Source organism: Branchiostoma belcheri, unplaced genomic scaffold, assembly GCF_001625305.1.
Source record: "Branchiostoma belcheri isolate BF01 breed outbred unplaced genomic scaffold, Haploidv18h27 scaffold198, whole genome shotgun sequence".
Lineage (NCBI taxonomy): Eukaryota > Metazoa > Chordata > Leptocardii > Amphioxiformes > Branchiostomatidae > Branchiostoma > Branchiostoma belcheri.
The window spans coordinates 296,070-310,453 of NW_017803468.1; the positions used below are offsets into that span (position 1 = coordinate 296,070).

The 14,384-nt window shown below is 39.7% G+C and overlaps 1 protein-coding gene across 1 annotated transcript; it reads right to left on the reverse strand.

The window, feature by feature from the left end:
• Positions 1-206: 206 nt before the first annotated feature.
• LOC109468281 lies at positions 207-8,190 on the reverse strand. The gene is made up of 11 exons (XM_019766536.1): positions 7,998-8,190; positions 6,984-7,094; positions 5,796-5,934; positions 5,075-5,167; positions 4,288-4,398; positions 3,875-4,051; positions 3,571-3,642; positions 2,458-2,688; positions 2,033-2,123; positions 1,368-1,447; positions 207-790 (listed from the first exon to the last, which is right to left on the reverse strand). The coding sequence occupies exons 1-11, from the start codon at positions 8,135-8,137 to the stop codon at positions 461-463; spliced, it is 1,575 nt and encodes a 524-aa protein (XP_019622095.1). The 5' UTR covers positions 8,138-8,190; the 3' UTR covers positions 207-460.
• Between the last annotated feature and the right edge of the window lie 6,194 nt (positions 8,191-14,384).

Genomic DNA, 14,384 nt, shown 5'->3' on the forward strand with positions numbered 1-14,384 from the left:
TCAAGACCATAGCATGTTCAGGACAAAAGATGCAAATACCGGAAGTTCTGCTGCAGTACCAAGGTCATCCACCAGGATCGAGGCCCATATTTGACCTTGACATTTGTCTTCCTTAGACTAACCAACATACCAAATACCATCATAATCCATAAAGGCGTTCTGAAGTTATGCTGACCACAATGTTGCGGAAACACAGACAGACAGACACACATACATACATACATACATACATACATACAGACAGACAGACACGCCAAAAACAATACCTCCATTTTTCATGGAGGTAAAAAGGAATACGCCACGAATACCTCTCCCCCCGCCGAATACCAATCAACAAGCCCCTAATCATGGTTGAACCTCCTGTTCACACCCGGAAGTTTTTAACATTTTGACCTTACCCCCGACCTACCATTAACCTTGTTTGGGTGTTCAACTTTGATCGGGAGGGCATACTCATGCTTTAGCAAAGGGGAAACGTGCGCCTGAGGTACAGACGCACCAGGCCCACGAACACGGGCGTTTCACCCGCACCCGCATCATCATCCAGACCCAAGGGGACACCCCTGACACAGATAGGGAGGGGACACTGTGTACCACGGGTGCACCCGGCGATATGCTGGGCCACTTCGCTAGCGATCTGTAGACAGGTGGCACACCCGTCCTCCTGACACACTGCGCCGTGCTGCAGCACTGCGATGGTCTCCGTACAGATGCGGCAATGGCCCAGGTGTATGGTACTCCAGGTGCTCCCGGCCTTCTTGTAGTGGACCAGCGTTGTGACACACGATGTCTTCACGACATGAAATGACAGAATAAAAACGAATTATCAGAATGTGATGTCATCGTGTACCATCTTAGCTACTTCTAAGACTGTTGTGTTTATTTGTTGTTTTACATTGACGTGTAGTGTCGTTGACTGGTATACTGTCTCCAAAACGGTCTTGTATCGGTCTTGTATACTTGTTTACACTGTGGAATAGATTATGAGAGCACGTCGGCAGAACGTACTACGCCTGTGCAGAACCCCGTATTTTCGCGTTTTCGTTGGGTTTTTGGTCAACGTTGCATCAGAATTTTGCCTGTTGCAGAGAATATGCTTTCCGACACAACATTTGGAAACTACTGTCGAAATGCTAACCTTATATGAGCGAATACAACCTTGTATTAGACATTCTGCCGAAATGCTATGTGCTGCCGACGTGCTGATTGTGAGTATTATAATACAGCAAGGATATTCAAGCACTATGGCTATATAGTTATTTCATGATAGTCACAGCAAATAAAATGTCATTGATTATAGATACATTGACATTAAAATTAATATAATTCTAAAAGAATCATTGTCAGAATAGCGAAGTGTTGCTCACCTCTCTTTTAGCTGGTGATGGTGGCTTTCCTTTCCAGACTCCAGAATCCCCTTGGTGGGTGCCACAACACGTGGCCATGGCTGGGGGACAAATGAAATACAGGTTATTAAAAAATAACGTATTCTAGATAACTTGAGAGTCATCACAAGACAGACTGTAAAATGTTTTAATATTGAGCTCATAAACCACTATTGTAAATTGAGCCGCATATGTTTCAATTTCAATTTTATTCAATCAGACAAAATCATACAAAAGCATGGAATGCTGATGCACCCCTGAATTATGTATTCTATTTTTTTACAAACAATTGGTTGAAATTTAAAAAAAAAGAAGAAGTCGTCAAGTAAACAGAGACACACTATATACAAATATTTACAAACACCATTCAATCTACAACAGGAAAGGACAGACATTGGTTTTGAAATATCAACCATGATCACTTTTCATTGTAAAGTCTTACTGCACAATGTATACGTAAAAAAGACTTTTTCAAGCGTAGAGTCCTAGCTTTAGGCAAAGTGAATATGTTGCTGTTCCTGAGCTGTCTCCCTGTAGCAGTCACACGTTGTTCAGCTATCTACAGGTAATTTGGATTCATTTTAACAATAGCTCTGATTCTTTATATGGGAGTAATTCCGTGTTAATATAAAGGTAAGGGGACGGACCTTGCGGGACTGTGTTTTTGGCTGCCCTCCGCTGTAGATGGTTCTGAAACTCGAGCATCTGCTGGTCTTTGTAGTTGTGCGCATCAGTGTCCTGATAGATAACAAAGTGGCATTGTCAAATCGTGATCATGATGAAGCATAGATCAGACAACAGATTATTGTATAATGTGAAAATATTGTACCTGTATATTCTGAGACTATTACTAATTAAAACAAAAAAAGACTCAGATAACCTGATGACTGTTGACCTTTGACGTGGATTCATGTTTACTTTCTAGTTATGTTTCAATCATGTGACTTCTGTATTGGTGTCTTATAAGCCAATATATGCTGGGCGACAATGTCGTAAGACACAATCATTTATTCATTCATCCATCCATTCATCCACCCATTCATGCATTCATTCGATAATAAAAAAAAGGCACCTGTATAGGAGGAGTATACGTGTCAAGACGGTCGACTCTTTCTTCACGTGCTTCTCCCTTCGTCTCATCTGGAATGTCTGGGTCTTGCTCTTCCTTCGCGATAGTGTCCAGGATGTTTTGCTGGTCCATGGTCAGCTTTTCTACCTCGTGGATCAGCAGCTGCAGCCTTTGCTTCTGTTGCGCAGTTTCTCGCTCATTCTCATCCCGCATCTGCTGCTGGTCTTTCAGAACCTACAGAATAGGGGTGGGGGTTATTTCCGACATTTCAATAGGAATTCATAAAAGAAGAAAAGGTGAAAATTCTATATTGTATCACGCTTTCTTGCTGTACCCTCACATGTTATTCATACTGTGAGTGTAACCACACACGGGTAACAGGTATAATAAGGTCATGTTGATTTAATTATATGGATGACATCCGCGCACGCATGAATTTTCGGCCATTTCCAAACAAAAGTTTTCAACCATACTGTAAATCGTGCTAAACAGTTGCTAAATGAGCAAAAATATACCATAAGTTGCAAGGAAAACATTTAGAAACGATACCAATGTCGTAGAATGCCAAAATCAAAGAAAAAAGACAAAAATGTAAAGAAATGAATTCGAAGAGTAGATTACTCGCCACAACATATTCTGTGCCATTTGTTCAACCTTCATGACCACGTAGATTTCATAGTGAAAGCAACTTTTTTTTTTGCAAAACTTTTTTTTTATTCGCACGCGGGCATCAGTTTTGGGGTTCCCAGAGGATGTCATCCATATAATAAAATCAACATGGCCTAATAAAAGAAAACCTTCATTGTTGGACTTCTACAATAAAGTATGCTAAGTCACTGCGTTAAATAATCTGTATGTACAGATACTTTCGGATGGTGCTTTAGGTGTTTTATTAACCTCCATGAGCAAACATACAAGTACAGAATCAAGTATGCAGCTAGACTTCCTGGAGTTAAGCATATAGTACATCATACAAACACACTATATCAACGGATGACATTTCCATTTCATATCACGGTCTTTGTTTTATGTAGTGTTGCCATATAAGCTTCCTTGTCAAAATGTGTAGACACCTATCTTTTCATTATTGCTATAATCAAAATAAATACTACGCACCCGCATGATGTACTGGACCTCTCCTGGTGATTCAGGCTGACTTTTCTTAGTTGTAAGCTCATCAGCCAGTACCTGCAGAAAAAAAACATTCTACTGTTTAGCGCTGTAGCATGAAGCGCCATGCATATAAACGCATACATTTCCACCTTACCTGAAGACGCCCAATACAATAGGTGGTGGGCGAAGCATAACGCTCTACGACGCCACCTACAGCAGGATAAAATATTGCATCATCCTTGGTGAAGAAGCCATAATCAAGACAATAGTTCGTTGAAAATGCAAACAAAAGAGAGAAGATATTCACCTGTTCATCACCAACGTTCTGATCAAAAGGACTCTCCTGGCTGTTTGCCATAGTTTGGCACTGCTGGTCGACTGCACCGTCACCAAAACTGTTGGTGAGCTCGTCCAGGTGTTGCGTGACGATCTGGTAGTTGTCATCGGTACATTTCTCCACGTCAGCCATTGCCTGGGTGCATTTCTAAAGGGTACGACATATGGCCTTCATTCTTTTGTTGCAAGGTTAAGACGATTATCGTGTTGTTGCTCAGGCGTGTTTAAATTTACACAGTATAGAAATCTTGAAAATGGAAGGGGAAAAGTTATCATGTGGTAAGCAGCTTGAATGGATACAATCAATACATTCAAACAAAAGAAACTGAATAGATTTACTTTTCATTTACTTTTTTTCATATCACGAGAGATTACCATAATCACCTGTAATAGCACAGCAGAGGTCTCCAAAGGCGAGTCACTAGTGTTCGGCTCTTCAAGGCCATTGTTCTCCAACTGATTATCCAGCTGATCCAACGGGTCACCCTGAAAATCCTAGACAGAAACTACGTTGTAAGTTATGGCAGAGCAAAAGAGCAACTGTCACTTACATCCTTGTACCTGAGACGCCGTAACCTCTGTGTAAGCTTTGCAATGCCTATAGCTTATAAATCCCTCACCTTCTCTAGGTGGCTGCCACCTAAAGGTGGAAGCCTACATGACAGAGATCTAAGAACAAAGGACAACTTCACACCGTTCAGCTGCAGAATTTCAAGGTTAAATAATGGTGTTTTACCTTTCATTGTCGAGTTGCTGAACCATTCATGATGAATGTGTATCGTGCCCCAAATCAGCCATGTAAGGCTGCAGTGGTATGTGTGTTGAAAATAAACCAGAACACCAAACAAACCAACCTGCTAATTTGAAAAAAAATTCATTTTGTAGTCAAGTATTCTTTTTGCCTGTTTTGTTTTGTATCATAAAAAACCGTACAGTCTAAGATTGAAACAAATCTTTCTGCTTTTTGTTTTGCCAACATAACACGTGTATTCAAAATATTTTGATATATATTTAATAAAAACTTAGGATTATATTATAGCATATATAGTACCTATGCTGTCTTTGAAATAAGCGCATTGGGTTTAAGGCAAATATTTTTCAAAATTTAAAATACAAAAATTATTTAGGGTCACTCAAATAAACATTTCCCATCAGTGACAGAAATACATACCATGGGTATCTTCAGAAAGTTGTTTGCGATGTCCTTAATGGCTTTCTGTTTGTTTACCTCCATCTCCATCACGACAGTAAGTTTCAGTCCACGCTTTCCATAAAAAAGGCATGAATGTTAAACTATATCACTATAAATTTTAAATTCAATACAGCTTGTACATGTACAAAATCAGTGTGTTGCGTCTAAAGGCTGTTTACTGGTTATGCAAAACACACAAACAAATTATAGTCAGTGGTATCTTTTTTGATTTATTTATTCATCTTTGTTTTTTTTTTCAAGTTCATTTTTTGTAAAAAAAACAGTAGAAAGCACAAGCATGGCAAGAACGACAACATACAATAATTAGTGACAACAGTACACAAAGTCACATGGATAACTCCAAAACTGAAAAATAAAACCAGTAAACAACAATAATAATGAATATGATCGTAGGACCCCAATGGCCTAAATTTCATGGCTAAGAAAGCCCATTCATATTTGTTTCTTGATTGTTATCATGAATCAAAATTGAAAAATTATCAAAGTTCATATGTGAGCATTTTAAATTATCAAAGAAAAAAGATAATACAACTTGCCACTACAGCCTTGTGCTTTGCCCGAAGTTGGTTGTTGTGGCCCAGTGCCACACTTACCTTGGAACCCAGCCAAGTGTCCCACCTATTTTTGTCTCTATGAGAGTGAATGATTGTGTGTTATTATGTCAACAAAGAAATCTCACCTTTGTCACAGTGTACGCCATGTCCACAAACACGACCCCTTCCTGACCGAGCGGCGCCATGATGATGTTGTCCACTCCCACCTGGCTGTTGAACCATAGGCTGGACAGAATGGTGACGTCACAGCCATTGTTGTCCTTGCTACAAAACAAACCACATTCCATAAAAAACGACTGCTCATTTATATCATTGGTTCATTTCAAACACAAATCACAATACAGCTCCATCACTAGGCAGCCACAAGGCTGAATTGCGTGAATAAAAGCTTTAGACAGTGAAATAAAATCCTGATCATCATTCCGTGCTGTAAAAACAGTCATTAAATCATATTAAAATCATACATTTACACAGACTATTCATGATTTAAAATGTGAACAAGGTACGGTAATGTACTTCTGTTGTACCGCTCTGTGCGCGCTGGCAATTGGTCAAGTTTTGCATGTTGTCTAGTCATCCTCCCACTGACACTACCCCTGGCTTGTGGCAGCCAGTGTCGGTAGAGGGTAGAAGCTTGTATATTTAGTCCAGCGATAAAATTCCTATGAGATTTTTCTAGATTATAAGAAGTTTCTTAAATTCAGTTTTTTCGCCTTCCCATATCTGTTTTGTTTAGTTTAGAACAGAGGTCCCATGTCGTTGAGTTAAGTGACCTCTGCAAGGTGATACGAGTACATGAGGCTGTAATTGATACTTTGAAGACAATGGCATTTCCATGTTCACTAAAGGTCATAGCACCATTCTGTCCCTATACTGTATCTTCAAATGAGTGTAAATAGATACTATTCAGGAGCAACAAAACGTGCAGCATGTTTTAGGTTTCGTTGTTTACAGGGGGAACTTTGACACAGCGTTATATACAAACCTACTTTACCGTAGGTTTGTATACATTGATTTATACAGAGTGATTTAAAAGTATAATAAGTGTATAACATATAAAAGAGTTAACTCTTGTCCCGTTGACATTATTACGCATTTTTAATCACGATTTATTCGATCTTTTAATCAGGCCATTTACCCTTGGCGTCTTTTGAGCTGCTGTGGCATAGTTACGTCCGCATTCGGTGCGTTTGGCTGCGGTATTACGCGTTCAATGTGAAAAATATCCCTAACCTACGAATATTATACAGGATTACTGCATTTATCTGGGCGAACCGAGACTTCAATAACAACGCTCTATATTGAATACTCACTACCACAGCCAAGGAACAAAGTCCACGTTGTCTACTTTGGAGTCGTTGTCAGTGGGTACGAAGATGCGGTATAGGATTGACTGGGTATCAATGATTCTCCTTGATGATCGGCTAGAAAAAAAGGAATTTAGCTTAGTCTAAGACAATATGAGCATAGATTTTAAGCTATAGTACTCTCAGTTTATTTAGCAACACGAACAGGTCGGGATAAGTTCTAGTTCTACTTTCACTTCTGACTAACGACCATGTAAATATTGTGAATAGAATAAAAGGCATCGACTGCACGCCATACTTCCCCAAACAGCTAGCCCACATCCTACCTCTTTTCACTTCATGACCACTATTAAATTTGAGTCAAATTTTAGCACTCCTCCCCCCCCCCCCTACTCCCGCGAACGCCATCCATCCGTAGCCTCTACCAGTCTTCGGGAGGCGGCTGGAAAGTTTAGAAATTGGCCAAATAGAGAGATAACATGCCAGGTGAGTCGGTCTACTGGGAGAGAACATTTTGCTGCTGTTGTTCTCTCCCAGCAGAAAAACTCCCACGGCATGTTATCTCTCTATTTGGCCGATTTCTAATCTTTCCAGCCGCCTCCTGAAGCCTGGTAGAGGCCAATCCATCGGCCATAGTCGGTCCTCCTGTCCACAGCAGTATGTTTGAAACATACAAGTAGTCAAACACTAGTCGACCAAACTGACCTTGCTGCCGACCTACTCCTAATCATGTTTGGAGGGAGTTCGGATAGTGTTCGGGACACCAAATTCGGCTAAATGTGTGACAGGGGCTATACAATGGTACCATGTGATAAAATAATATGGAACCTTTATTGCATGTTCATTCCCCGGGGATAAATGTAGGGATGTACAATGTACTAGAACGAAGTTACACCAATAATAAAAGGCTAACATTAGATCTAAGGTATAGAAATTTGGAATGTCTAAATAGTAATAATGCACCATGATCTTTCACCATGAAGTGGCAAAAATAATGTAAGGTACAAAAGTGAAACTTACAGAGCATACTTGGGGGCAAGGTTCTCCTCGTCATTTCCAAAGTACAGGTCATACAGACAGGCACATCCCACATCTATTTCCACACAGAACTGTTGCAGTCTTGCATCAGTTGGTGGCTGATTCTTGACAGGAATTATCATAGCCCTGTCCTTCTTTCCCGGTATGTAGATGTTCGGTATTATTTTGCCTGGAGCATCTGTACAACAAGATTGTGTTGTAATCAAATGAATAATGTACTTCGTACTAATGTACTACAACATATAAAACACAGCATTTTGCAAACATGTAAGCGTTGTAAAGGACGCACAAACTATGGGTTTTGGTTACGGTACAGTAAATTCACTCAATATATAGTTGTATCATTTGTACATGTAACAAAATTATGCCTGTGAGGACAACGTTCACTAAATATCAAACCCTTGTGTTTAAACGGGATAGTCTATTTCATTAAATCAATGGAGTCCATTGGTGAAGGGTTTGGAACACATTGAGCAAGCTAAATTTTGTGAGACTAGGAGAATCACTCTATATTGTACAGCCCTAAGTTTTAACTTCATGTATCACTCATACATTTTGTATATAATGTATTGTGTCATTGTAGTGTCTGGGAGGGCAACTTGTAAACGTATTAATAAAATCACATGCTTAAGATTTGCACTCCCTTTCAATTGTGTACTTGTGGAGAATTCTAATAAACAAATAATCTCACTGAATTAAATGGCTGCCTGCTTACAATGAATATCAGACACTGGCCTACGTTCAAACAAAAACCATCTTGTAGGTTGAAATATAGGTTGCAAAATGAGAATCTTTTAAACTTCCATGCTCGCTCAGGTACTATATTGTTATTGGGAGTTCTAAAAGAATAGGAGCGAAACTTGGCTACGCATAATTCTCCGTACTTGTCAGTTGTTTCTCAGAAATGAGTGGTATCGAAACTTCTTTGTTGTTGACAGGTGCATTTTCAAGATGGCTTCCATACCGGTACCGTTTTGTTTTACATTGGGTACTACAGCTATTCATGTTAAGCCAGTACTTTTAAATACCGATTCTTTTTGTCTGTAGGTGATCCTGTTGGAAATATCTGTATAGTCTAACCGTACCATGATTATTTACGAACAAAGTCCAACACGGTGCTCAATTTTTAGTACCTGCGTCACACCGCTGCGGCCATTTTTGTGTACGGACGGGGCTTCACGTTTGTGCCCGGAAATTAAGCACTTTAAAGCTTAGCCTTGTCCAATACCTTCCCCAAAAGTCCCTAAAATGTTATTGTACCTGGTAATACATGTTGACCATGGTCAGGTGGATTGAAGGTTCTTTCCTTTTGTGTCTTTTGGTACAGTCGGCAATAGCCAGGCAAGCGTTAACTTGAAAATGAATCCACTTGTACATGTACACTGTGGGCAAAGATCACCGTATCTTGTGTAGCAGGCTCAGTTTGCGGCACAATGTTTTGCACATTTTCCCCTTTTTCCGGTTGCTAGGGATTTTTTGCTGTTCACCATGCTATGGTGGATTGCCTGGCACAATAGCTTTTTGAGAAAACCCCTACCTTTCAATAAACAGTATAATCATACGCTAAACAAGAACAGCCGTCATGAGGCCGATAGGGAGGCTAATAGCTAGCGTTAGAATTTTCCCATTAAAAAAGTCATGTCACCCTCCACCCTACCCCACCCGAACACAATTTTCGTACAATTTCACACAGATGTCACCACAATATAACACTGTTTACTGCAAGTTTACAGGTAACATTTTACTAAGATAGACTTATAGCAGGACGACGGCTTTATAGTGTTTTTACGATCATTATGATAATTAGAGAACTAACAACTCAAGCCAGGCTTGTTGTGTTTTCTCTTTCATGCATGTGCAAGAGAGCTTTATTAAGCATAAGCTTTCCTTTTCGCCAAAATATATGTAAACAATGGGAACCGTAAATGTTACCTTACAATCTAAACTTAGCAACGGGGGCTTTAGAATTGTACCATGCGATACAATTATTTTAATAATTCACCATCAACTTTCTTACCTTAGGCTAGCAAAATAATTGAAGGTACAAAAGTGAAACTTACAGAGCACACATGGGGGCAAGGTTTTCGTCGTCATTTCCAAAATACATACAGGCATGCCCACCCCACATCTATTTCCACACAGAACTGTTGCAGTCTTGCATCAGTTGGTGGCTGATTCTTGACAGGAATTATCATATATAGCCCTGTCCTTCTTTCCCGGTATGTAGATGTTCGGCATTATTTTGCCTGGAGACATCTGTACAAAACGTTTGTGTTCTAATCAAAAGGATAAATGTACTTCACACTTTTTTCACAGTACCTACAAAACACAGCATTTTGCAAACATATAAGCATCGTAAAAGACAAACTATGGGTGTTGGCCAGTACAACGGTACAGAAAATTCACTCAATATATAGTTGTTAAAGACAATGTTCACTAAATATTAAACCCTTGTGTTTAAACGGGATATTCTATATCATTAGATCAATGGAGTCCATTGGTGAAGGATTTGGAAAACATTGAGCAAGCTAAATTTTGTGAGACTAGGAGAATCATTCTATGTTTTACAGCAGTAAATTTTAACTACATTAATCACTCATAGATTTTGTATATAATGCATTGTGTCATTGAAGTGTCTGGGAGGGCAACTTGTAAATGTATACTTGTGGAGAATTCTAATAAACAAATAGCCTCATTGAATTAAATGGCTGCCTGCTTAGACACTGGCCTACGTTCTAAACAAAAATCATCTGTTAGGTTAAAATATACGTTGTAAAATGAGCATTTTTCAAACGTCCAGGCTCACACATGTATATTCCTATTGGGAGTTCTAAAAGAATAGGAGCGAAACTTGGCTACGCATAATTCTCCGTATTTGTCAGTTGTTTCTCGGAAATGAGTGGCATCGAAACTTCTTTGCTGTCGACAGGTGCATTTTCAAGATGGCTTCCATACCTTTATGTTTATATATGGTACCGGCGACATGAATGGTAGGTAGGTACTTTTAAATACCGATAGTTTTAGTCTGTAGTTGATCCTATAGGACATGCGTTGAATAGTCAAACCGCGCAATGATTATTTACTAACAAAGTAAGTCCAACACGGTGCAGATATATTGTACCTGCGTCACACCGCTACATTGTGCAGCCATGTTTGTTGACCGGGCCTCACCTTTGCAGACGACAACGGCACACTTAAAAGCTTAGATTTGACCTCTACATGATAAAATTCCCTAATAACGTTCTTCACCTGGTAATACATGTTGACCATGGTCGCGTGGATTGTATGTTCTTTCCCTGTGGTTGTTGGTACGGTAGACAATAGTCAGACAAGCGGTAACGTTACGAAAATGAAAGTACAGTGGACAATAAAGCACCGTTACAGGCTCCGTTTGTGCGGCGTACTCATTTGGCATTTATGTATTGTTGTCCAATTTCTCGGGGCTTTGTGGTGATTACAGAGGTCTGGTGGCTTGTATAAGACTATGAGCTATTCGTGAAAACCTCGAGTAGTCAGAAAACAGCATGTTATTAGCTAGACAACAGGGCCAGGCAGGTGTCCGCCAGGGAGGCTAACAGCTACATTGTAACGTCATGGTTTTCCCCTAAAACAGTTTCATGACCTCCTCCCTCTGCATCCCCTAGTACTCCTTTGCCATTCCTTTCTTAAACACTAGCTTTTCAAACTAAATGCCGGTAATATAAGGATGCACTTCGCTTAAAATATATATTTATAGGTGCACAACAGCTCCAAAGAGCTGCCAGTAGCCTAAGAGCTACCTGTTACTTATTCCAAGGTAGACTCTCTAGCTACTTTGTATCGTTCGCTGCTGTGGTGGATCCTTTTGCTCACACCCATTTGTGAATATATATGAACCGTCAATGTTGTAGTGCAATCTACACTCAGCAACGTTTGATAATTGGGTTATCGTGAATAGGCATATTATGCAATTCAGTACGGCACCAAAAGGTTACCGGTAACCAGACACCTCAAAGGTCGCTCGCCGAGGTTACTTCGGGTCACCCATTCAAACGTCCTCGCGTGTTTGCGGTGTTTAACGTTGACTTAGGCAGTGATCCTGAAATACACGTTTAAGTGATTTCTATCTGCGAGCAATCAAAGACATTCGTCTGTTCCAGTTCCTAAAGCCAAAGCCTTTGCTCCTAAAGGCTAAGTAGAGACAATCTTAGCGTTTGTTTTTTTTTTGGGGGGGGGATGTGGGTTCTTCTCTTTTGTTTGTTACACATTTTAGAGTATGGGTGTCCAGCAAAAAAAATCGCCATTTAACTCCGAATGAAAAGTATACGCATAAAAACAACACAAAGTCACACATCTTCTTGATAATCAATCACAACAGTATGTATCCCCTTTCAGAGCTGTGACTTCGGCTAGTCTCGGTAGTTACATATGAAGGGTTATCAGTGCGGTGGCATATATGTGTGTATTTCTATTGGTTTACACTTGATACATTCCAGTTAAACCATGTACGAAACCCTGTTGGTGTTAAACCGTGGGTTACATAACAAATGATTGGTATTTCTTCATGGTATTTTATTAACCTAGCAAATAAAATATTCACATTCACTATTTCAAGGAGCATTTGAAATGCCACTTTTCACAAAATGATAGACTCGATCTGTGGCTTTTTACATGTAGGTACTTCGGCCGTGCGGTCTGTGTCAACGGCCACCTGGCTCCAAAAAAAGAATCTCCCGTGCACTTTGACCCCATTCATTCTTCGTCTCTCACCTGGTATGATTCTTTTACCCAGGTATATCTCCGCATGGGTGTTTCAGGTTAAGTTTCCTTTCTTCTGTTTTCTTATTATTTTCTTCAGTTCTCTATCTTATTTTCTACACATAGTCTTAGTTCTTCACTGTTAAATATAGCAAAGTGGACCTTTCTTATAATCCCGCATATCTCGGTCAAAAGATTTAAAAAAAAATACAGCCATTTCACCGACATGGTCGAACTGGTCATGTTAACATAAGTTAAACTGATAACTGTGCTGGACAACCAAAAAAGGTCCATTGTTGTACTTTAGGTGAAATCAACGGCTGTACCTAGCCCGCGTCACACCCCGAAAGAAACTTTGTGAGGGTCAATGCACCTGGCTCAAGGTCAAGCAGGGAGTAGGGTTTGATTTTCGACACTGTCTTTACCTAGCTTTTAATATGAAAGTTCTTAACGCTTGTCCTCCTGGGCTTTTTACAGAATATTTTAAAATAATTTGAAGTCTTAATCAGGTTTACAGACCCTTGACTTTTTTTGCCCTGCGGTGGCGTAGTTACTTCCGCATTCGTTGCGTTTCGCTGCGGTTTGATATGTGTTGCACGAAAAATATCTCCAAATCGTACATATACATGCTATATTAGATGGTACTGTATGAGCAACCCATATATTATATATATGGGTCCCGTAGGACAATTAACAGTCAACAGACGTTTACAAATAAACCAGAAAAGGAGTGCTAGTGTTTGTGGTTTCTTACATCGTCACAATAACACAAGCGATTTTCTTTTTGCCGTCATGTTCACATCCTGGTGCACACATACCCAAAAGTGGGTAAACAAAACTATGACAACCAAGCTGCAGTACCATCACACAGCCGCAGGTGGCGTGCGGCGCCAAATTTAAACACGGTCTAAAGCGGCTGACACCGGGCTGTAAGGTTGATTTTGAAACTTTAACCAATTCACAATCCAAATCAAGACGAAATGTAGACACAGAGTCGCTTGCCTTACTCATTTATTACTTTGCTGCAAAAATGATAGACATATTGAGCCCTTAAAGCAGCATGAGGTTGACCAGTGAGACACTACAACAAATGTTAGTATTATACGATGTAGAATAGATTCATAAAGAGACTGTTTCTAAAGTTCATGTACATGTGTTTTCTGTATCGGCAAAGCTAAGCGCAATTTCTGTCGTGCTAGGGAGCAACTGGTACTTCTGTGGATATCCACGGACTTTCTTCTTTTCCTGAAAAATTTGAAAAAAAAGTTAGCTTACTGCGGCATAGTATGATAAATGTATGACAGGGGTCATGATATTTGACTGCTCAATTTTATTTAATCTAATTAGAGGGAATGGTAAACTGGTTTTAGAGTTTGCAAAGCAGGAATTTGGGAAGATGGGAAATTATTGTAGAATTTATTGGTTTGTAATCTATTGTTTCTAAAGACTGCCATAAAGAAATTAGATATACTAAAAAAATAATAACTGTTCAGATTTAATCCATTCAAAAGCAAACCAAGTAAAGCATATGTCAAAAACATGCAAAACATGCAACTGATGCTAGTTTATGGAACTCACGGAAATCCCGTTTAAGGAGGTCAGACTGCGTCCTCATTGAGCACAGTCGACGTT